General features: G+C 32.2%; 1 protein-coding gene across 7 annotated transcripts in view; it reads right to left on the bottom strand.

Moving 5' to 3' along the window:
- LOC106456932 (protein FAM102A-like) overlaps positions 1–9,775 on the bottom strand; it is a 44,926-nt gene that overhangs the window by 27,165 nt on the left and 7,986 nt on the right. For 4 of the 7 annotated variants that reach the window (XM_022382730.1, XM_022382732.1, XM_022382726.1 and 1 more), the window contains exon 2: positions 282–533. In XM_022382730.1, coding sequence (XP_022238438.1) covers positions 282–427 — 146 coding nt within the window. In that variant the 5' untranslated portion in view covers positions 428–533. Of the gene's footprint in view, positions 1–281; positions 534–1,552; positions 1,638–4,512; positions 4,537–5,923; positions 5,943–9,775 lie in introns of those variants that run through there. The other 3 variants (XM_022382728.1, XM_022382729.1, XM_022382727.1) reach the window with 3 other exon arrangements.

Below are 9,775 nucleotides of genomic sequence, written 5' to 3'. Positions count from 1 at the left end.
CCATTACAACAAAATGTGTGTCATAAAAAACGAAATCCAATAACCCGAGTGCTTTCAGAAAGTGGACTTTTCTTCATCTGAGTAGTTTTGGTTTTGGCTTTGATATGAGGGGGAAAAAAAAGAAATTAACACAAGTGTACCAATCATTTTATTGTAAATAATTCATAAAACACAACTACAGAACTGGCAGATGAGTAGCATATGCCATATGATATGTAAAGTGTTTTTGCTTGCAAGAATAGATAGGTTACAAGAATATTTGTGTTGCTACTTTAACTTACCTGGAAGACATTTCAGAAAAACTTCCTCCATCCAAAAGGCGTACTTTTGCAAACAGCATTCCATTCACAAAAGGAACTGCTGTAAGATCTTCAAGAAGAAAGTTCACTTGAAATTTGTATTTCTTCTTTTTCAACATAAAGGACATAGCTCTTTTTTAATAGGATGGTACAGATGCTCCTTCCAACAACAAATAGCAAACATGGTTAAAACCACCGAGGTTTATTTAAGAATCTTTACAATCATTTGATTACCTTGAAAAGAAAAAAACAAAAAATACACATCATCATTCATATCATATTCATAAAATTTCTAATTCCATTAAGTAAATCCTTGTACACATATATAAAAGTACAGCATCAGGTAAAACATTATATTTTCTATTCTCATTGTTTTAACAACAGTTAACAATTAGACTTAGCATTTCTAGTGTTATTATATCAACACTTTACAATATTTCATGACCTATATCTACTGTAAAAATGATACAGGAGGTTGTTCTGGGGTATAATTGTTTGACTAAAGTTTAAAATTGACTGAAACCTAAACATATTTAGATCTTATCATTAAATGTCCCAAGTTTAATTGTTTTACTTTATTATTTTCAAAGTAGAAAATGTTAAAAGTCTCGGACATAATGTTAACAGCAACATTCAATATACATGTATATAAAGCGCTGTGATAACTACTCTTAATGTTATTGCTAAAGTCAGATAATTTGATATTTTTCTCTGTAGTCATAGAAATATTTGTAGTGATCCACCTTATCATACATATGCAACAAGAAATAATTCAACTGTAATGATGTTCTATGTGCTATACCAAATAATCTTGTCGAGGCTCAAAAATTACGAAATTATCAGCATCAATTATTTTTTATTTCTCCTCTTACATTTGTCTTTATACTGTGAAGATATGTATAAATCATTAATCATTGTGAATAAAAATTTTGATTATTTGTTATTTCAACTTCAAGTACTGTTCAAAACCGAAATTATTCTCTGTACTTTACTAGTCTGTGGTACACTTCGTAAAACTGTATTTTGTGGATACTTTTGATTCTGAACTTATCTGTCAGTTACCTGTCGCCCAATGTCCACTCACCTTTTATAATTCAACTAAATGCACAACTGACACTGAGTAATAGGTCATACCTCTTACAAATGTATTACAGTGTTCTTAATCAAATTATTATAAATATATATCCAGTAACAATAACAAAAAAGAATAATAATAAATAAACTCTTAAAGATTCATACAGTAGACCTCTTACTTTTCAATCCACATACATTGTAACTTGTAATACCCACTGCCGTAAGCTCTCTAAGTCCAACCGCAGTATTTTAGTTTTACCTCAACTTGTTCAAGGCCGAAATTACTTTGATCAAAATCTCGGCCTTGGTACAGTTCGTACTACTAGTACTACATCTGTTAAGCGGAATCTTACTTATTTAATGTTTCAAAGTTATCAATATACACTGTGCACAAACATGTATTATTTTATTTTATTTACGCAAAGTTTAAACTGAAATAGCGATTTATCAATAATAGTTCTTTCTTTAGCATTTTTGCTTTTCAACTCTCCACCGAAAACGAGTATGAACTTCCCTTTATTTTTGTTTTATTTTTACAACGGCTAACCTCCGTTTTTGTTTTGTTTTCTACTGTTTTTCGAATTAATCGACATTACGAAACTTCATTCGTGAAATAAGCACATCAATTATGTATATCTAACTAACGTCGTATTGTTTTTTTTATGTTTTATATTTTTATTGATAGTAATGTTTAGTATCTGAACTGACGTAAAGAATATATTGTCGATTTTCTTGATCTTTTGCTTAATAATAAAATGCGTTGATTTTGTAAAACACAGTAGTACAGTGTTATTCTTTGCCAAATTTAGAGGCAGGTGAATTGTAATATGCTATTCAGCGGAACTATTTTGCACATTTAATATAAAATACGAGTTAGAAAATGTCTCACGGTAGGACAGCGGTAAGTCTTCTGATTTGCAATGTTAGACTCAGGGGATTCGATTCCCCTCAGTGGGCACAGCAGATAGACCGATGTGGTTGTAACACACACACACACACGCTTAGAAAATATGCAAAATTTATACTGAAACAATTTTTATCTTAATCTCTCTCCTTCGTAATTACTTTGTCAATAAAGGCTCTTCAGACATAGAAAGCGCGAATACTTATTGTTATTTAAACTTGGTAGTAATTTGGGATGCCCGGAATAAATGTACTGGAAGAAATGTCACTGCCTCTTCATTCCCAGATATATATATAATAACCAAAGACATAACTATGAGCTTTAACAAAATCTAAGAGCCTACTGGAGGAGAAGAGTCAATGTACGATTAGGCAGTATTAGATGGAGTAAGAAAAAATTAATGTAGCAAAATTGCATGAAACACTAGATGTTGTTAAATCAAGATCAAAAGAGATAAAGTTAAGTGTTATAAGAAGAAATGATACTGCTCCATCCAGGATGTGTAGCAGCGACATACAAAAGTAAGGGTTAATTTGTTTTTAACTGTGAATTTTTCTTTTCCTCACAAAAACGCATTATTTCAATGAAAATGAGAATGCATGGATGATGTAGAAGCCTAACCTATTTTTTATTCCATACTTCCTCTACTGTTGACTGTAGTTTCGCCCTAATCACAGCTCCTCAGTACACACAGAGAAACGGTTCGGCGGCTATATTGATCTAGTTTATTTTGACGAGTGGACAACTAACACGTGACCATTGACAAAGTGTGGTGAAGGTGCTTAAATACTCATCTATATGCCTTCAAATCACTTTTTTACGTTAAATTATTCAAAATGTTTTGTAACTTTAAGATAAAATTATGGAACCATTATGATAACAGAGCATTGAAGCTAATAATTACCAGTTACAGTATATTATCACCCAGTAATTATAGGCCTATTAGCCTTACACCAGTTGTGGGAAAGTTTTGGAAAGTGTGATAAAAGATGCTTTGCAAAGTCATTTAACAAATTTTAGAATTTTATTGGATAGTCAACATAGTTTCACTTAGGGAAAAGCTTTCCTTACAAATCTTTTGACATGGTTTGAAAAGGTTACTGCTTATGTAGATGAGGGTAAGGGTATATATTTGGTGTATCTGGATTTTCAGAAAACACTTGACACTATTAAGTATAATTTGGATGGGAATAACCTTAACAGTGTCATGAAAGAAAAGGATCTTGGTGGTTGATCAGTTTCTTACGCCATCCAAAGAGTGTGCTGTTGCTAGTGGTAGAGCAAATAGGATTTTATGTTGTATTTACAGTAATTTTGAATACAAGTCTGAAGATATTATAATTTCATTGTATAGGTCACTAGTTAGGCCACATTTGGAGTATTACGTTCAGTTTTGGGCCATTTACCTTACCTTACTGTAAGTACAACATAAAATCCTATTTGCCATACCACTAAACTGACCAACCATTACCCCAAGATCCCTATCTTTCATGACACTGTTAAGATTATTTCCACCTAAATTATACTTATAATTCAAATTATGATAACCCACATGCATTGTCTTGCATTTATGCCATTTATTCATCCAACTCACTAAATGATGTAAATCATTTTGTAAAGTAACAGCATCTTCTTCACAGCTAGCAACACCAAATACCTTATTATCATCAGCAAATTGAAGTAGTTTATTGACCCTTCCTTCATCCAGATCATTGATGTAAATCAAAAAGAGCAAAGGTCCTAAGACTGAGCCCTGAGGTACCTCACTTGTGACATTAATTCAGTATGACTGAACTCTATTTATAAGAACCTCTGCCTTCTTCCATCCAGCTACTCTTCTATCCAATTAACTTACTTATCTCCCACACCTATAGATATTGTTACAAGTCTTTTATGTGCCACCTTGTTAAATGCTTTCTGAAAATCCAGATGCACCAAATCTACACCATTATGGCCTTACCCTTATCTACACAAGCAGTAACCTTTTCTATGTTTGTATTTTATCTTCTTTTAAGTCCTAGGTATTATAAATATATTCTGAAACATAAACATCAGAATATAATAAGAAGGGGCAGGTCGAAGTTATATGGTTTGTTCATATACAGCCAGATGTAAAGTATAAAGTTGGTTGTTAACTCTAATATAGGCTTAAAAAGCTTCTATTATCGCCAATAGGACTGTAGTTATCCCATTTATTTTCCTCTTAAAAGACACAAATGCATTACTAAACCTTACCTTTGAAAGGTGTGAGGTTTGATAAGTTATATTTGTGTCTGGATCTTTATATTTAACCGTCTGATGACTTATGTATTGGCTGTAGTTAGAAGTAAAAATCTGGAGATAATCTGCTTTGTTTACTCGTCAAAAAATGCTCAGCCTCGTTCTCGCGACGACCTTGACACATCATATAAGGGAAAAAGTGTATAATCACATACCATTTAAATACATAATATAGTATTAAGGTTATCAAGAGTGAGCAAAGAACTTTACATCAAAACTTCCAAAATAATTTATTGTTTTACTGACGGACTTTGGTTTTGCAAAAAAAAAGAGTGACTACACATCCCAGTTTTGCCGAGACAGTCTAGTTTTTTGGCAGTTTGTTTAAGTGTCTCCATAAAAATTCTCGGAACGCACAAAATATCCTGGTGTTATGATAAATACTTCAAACTGTCAGTCACCTCGAATCAAAAATGTAATATGTCTGTCCACTTGACTTGCACATTATTATAACACGTACTCTCCTGCCGCCAAACTATCTCGAAAGTTATGAGAAATCCACTTCTGTACAGATCTTATCCTCAAAATACATTTTACACCTCCATGTACTAAATTTTATGACTATTTAATGAAAAAACTAAAACTTTTAACCTCGATTCATTCTTTACATAAATATCTAAAAAAGTTTCAAAGTAGTGCTAAAACCTAAAAGTAATATATTTGAAAATGTTATGGATTCTTAGCTTATTTTAAGATGAATTGGATAAAATGAATAATTAAATATTTCTTGGATGTGTAGTTTGACTATTTTGCTCATTTGTTTTGTGTCTATCGCCAAAAAAATTAGTTGAAATTGATTTTAAAAACAATGCCAATGATAATATACCTGAAAAGATTGTAATTCAATTTGTAATAACCATTTTGAAATTAAGGGCAAGAGCTGGACTGTCTGGGTTTTTCAGTTTGGAAATCTGGTCATTCTATGCAAAAAGAACAAATCAGTTACTTCTTAGAGCACATTATTACTATTAGGGAAAGCTAAAATAGAAAAATATTACAAAAACTATTGTTAAAACGTCGTTCTTTCGTTGCAGAGTTCTTCTAAATTATCTGGTAAACATTATTCAACGTCCAATTCAAGTAGCAATCATAACTGGATTAGTTTAGTTGCTACTTTAACGTTGCTTTTAGCTTGAACGCTTGTAAACTGTCGTAAATTGTTGTAGGTCTACGTTACAAACTACGTGAAACTTTACTACATTTACGTAAACAAAATCAGCTTACTTGTACAAAGCTCAATATGCGCGTTATCTAACCAAACCCAAATGTTTCACGAAAACACTCTGATTGATTCAACTCTCTACCTTAATTGAAAACAAACTACAACTCTCTTCTTGACATTGTTTCACCTCACAACCTAACTAACCTAAAGACCCTTCAAGGAACATCGTATTTATAATGTATACTTGATCCAGATATTTCAGGGCTTTCTTGATCATAATGCCATGCACCATCTAGCTAATATCAAATTAAACAAATTACAATATTAGAAATATAGCTTATAACACTGTGAAAATGATAATAATTATTAATCATCAATGAAAAAAAAAATGTAAACAAAACAAAAATACATGTGTTCATTAAGTTCTATTTACAAAAAAAAATGTTTTCTAACATTGCCACTGAAACTAGTCTCAATTTCTGTCTATCAAATTCCATAAAATCCTAAGGTGAGAAATGATGTAGAAAGCAATTAATTATTATTATTATACATTATTTACTTTTATAATTCAACTATGATGTTACAATTAAAACATTAATGGACCAATAAAGGTTAAAAAATAATATTTAAACAAAACTGGTTTAGAGAAAAAAACTACTTTTATCATATCTTTGATTATATTCCGTTTCAACCAAAATATATTTATCATACTGACAAAAATCTGTAGGTCTAATGAGAGGTTTTTTTATATAATTTTTTAAAGTTGAAGTACGGATACTGATCTGTTTTTAAATATGGCTAATATAGTAAATGTCAATTTCATAATGCATAATTGTGCAACTATTTTAAAAATATAATTTTATTTTTTAATTGTGTTTGTTTTCTCTTTTGCTTGCCCCCCGTGGCACAGCGGTATGTCTGCGGACTAATACCGCTAGAAACCGGGTTTCGATACCCGTAGTTAGCAGAGTACAGATAGCCCATTGTGTAGCTTTGTGCTTAACAACAAAACAATCAAACTCTCTCGCTATTATTCACCTGGTCATTCAGTTTTTAACTAATATTTGATAACTGGTGGAACATTCCCTATTAAATACGGAAGAAATTGCAGCCACATGATTATTCATGCCCCCCAGTGGTACATCGGTATATCTGCGGACTTACAACGCTAGAATCCAGGTTTCGATACCCGTGGTGGGCAGAGCACAGATAGCCCTTGTGTAGCTTTGTGCATAATTAAAAACAAACAAACAAACAAATGATTATTCATAAGATAATGTTACGACAGCGGGGGTCACGTGACTCTAGTAACACGTCATATTCTCGAAGGTTCATGAAGTCTCGAGAGGTTACTAGATATGCAGTAGTCTTGTATATATAAGCCGCCAAAAAGTGACGGCAACATTGTAATTGAACTGCAGACAGAGAGAGAGAGACGTATTGTTGAGCGAGAACGTGAGACGTTCGTTGTGAATTATAGCGTTTGTTATAGCGCGATTGTGGAAATTAAGTGTATTGCAAAGTTGTATTCAGAAAGAATAAACCAGTTTTATTTAAGAAAGGACTTGTGTCGCTAAAGTTTCATCGAAAAGAAATTATACGGGAAGTTAACTAACGACCAGAGACGTAACAACAATAAACATTTCTATTTCTCAAATACTTGAATGATAACCATGTGAAATGAAGGCAATAATCTTTCTTCTCAATCATTTACTGTTTACAGTAACTTAAGTAGTATGGTGAAAGTTTTGAATTTTATAAGCAATTAAATCTCAATAAAATAATATAATATCTACACTAGTTTTGATATTCAACCTACCATATTTTACTTATGTAGCGCAATGAACAAAGCATAAAATAAATTATAACACATTTCCGTTATTCAGATTTGAATTTTTTTGTTTAAAAAATGTTTCGCATAAAGTGTTATTACATAATTTATAACATCCTAATAAACTACAAGAAGATACCAGTAACACGTAACCATAAATGAATTGAAGCCATAAACCTGACAATTCGATTAGTTATGAATGAATCTAAGTTTCAAATGGACAGCAACTGCCTGTTGTAGAAACCTACAAATGTAGAGGACGACGTTTCGAAAGTCTGTGTGTGTGTGATGTAGTTTGGTCTTTGTATGTTTGATTTTTTATTAATGTTGTGAGTCCCCAAGCTTTATATTTTGATGAAGAAAAGCATTGTTATTTATAGGATTTGAGAAAATAAGTTATTTAATTTTTTCAGTCCCTTATATTAGCAAACAGCAAATATTTGTTTGAAGCGAAATGTTGCATAGTTATCTCAAGCTTATCGCTGAGCAACCAGTGGTAAACAGCAAAATAAACATAAAAATAAGGGCAACTGAGATAACAAAAGAAATCATAGATTACAAGTCGATTTATAAAAGGAGTATTAGGCTTACAACAGTTGTGTACAAACGACAATATAAAGTACATTATTCCTAATTCTTCCATACATTATATGCAAAATACTTTATAAGTTCATATGGAATGGTAAACTAGACAACAAATTTATTTTAATATATAGTTTTCAGTCCACTTTTTATTATAATATTATACATATGTAACAGTAACCAAAAATTACAATTGCGGTATACTAAGCTTTCAAGCATAGATTATTTGATAACAATATTATGTACAAAAATTGTCAGATGTACTAACCATGAAAACGTGTAGTATATAAACTCACTAAATCTTTAGCAAAACATATTAAATGTTTTAAAATAATTCAATATGATATTGGAATTAAAATGAAAAGTAAAACACACACACACACACAGTGGTATTTCTATGGAGTTATAACGCTAAAAATCGGGTTCAGATACTCGTGAGGGGTAGCTTTGCGCTTAACTACAAACACACAAAAAAAATTTTAAACTATCTCGTTCCGACAGTGCGTTTTTGTTTTCTATAATTATATTAACAAAACTATTATGAGAAAAATATTGTTTGTTTCTTTGTAATTAAGCACAAAGCTACACAATGGGCTATCTGTGCTCTGCCCACCACGGGTATCGAATCACGGATTCTAGCGTTGTAAGTCCGCAGACATACCGCTGTGCCACTGGGGGCTTGAGAAAAAGAGAAAAATAAATCACTAAAATAAATGTTATTTTAGCGGAGGATATTTATTATCTCTGAGTTGCGTAATTGTGTATTTTTTTTTATTTTTTTTTATAAAGGTGTCGAAATGTATTTGTTTGCTTTTCGCGAAAAGTTACTCAAGGGCTATCTGTGCTAGCCGTCCATAAATTTCAACAAATAGCCTAAAGGGACGGTAGCTATTCAATTCTTGATTACTTGTCTGACGTCACCCTTATAATACGTCCACGAACCCAAAGTGTGTTTGATCGTCACCCTTATAATACGTCCACCCGTCATAATACGTCCACGAACCCAAAGTACGGAACACAGTTGACCGTCACCCTTATAATACGTCCACGAACCCAAAGTACGGAACACAGTTGACCGTCACCCTTATAATACGTCCACGAACCCAAAGTACGGAACACAGTTGACCGTCACCCTTATAATACGTCCACGAACCCAAAGTACGGAACACAGTTGACCGTCACCCTTATAATACGTCCACGAATCCAAAGTACGGAACACAATGGATTGCTTCTTTTTTCTTTTGCTGTAACAAGACAATGAATTCACAGATCCATAGTTCGGAACGCTTACTAGTGGCTCAAGCTCTACCTATATCAAAATAATTACAAGATAAAACAAGTACTAAAATAATGGATTGGGTTTTAATTCTATATTTTTTCTCAAGTCCGTAAATACCCACGTACAGTGCGCACTTATTTTCCAAAATTTTGGGGCTCAAATATGAAGTTCGCACTATACAAGGGAACAATTTTTTTCAGGTGAAATTTTAGGTTTGAATATTACCTCAACACATTTTATATTTCGATGTAATCATCGTTTGTCAATGTCGGCTCACCATATGTAAAAAAGAACCACAACGAAGAGGAATAAACAAAAGTCTGAACTCTTGACATTTGTCTTTTAGGCTTCAAGTCATACATGT

This window comes from Limulus polyphemus, unplaced genomic scaffold, assembly GCF_000517525.1.
Source record: "Limulus polyphemus unplaced genomic scaffold, Limulus_polyphemus-2.1.2 Scaffold273, whole genome shotgun sequence".
Classification (NCBI taxonomy): domain Eukaryota; kingdom Metazoa; phylum Arthropoda; class Merostomata; order Xiphosura; family Limulidae; genus Limulus; species Limulus polyphemus.
Note: the sequence above shows the minus strand (reverse complement) of the source record. Positions and strands in the feature narration are given on the sequence as shown.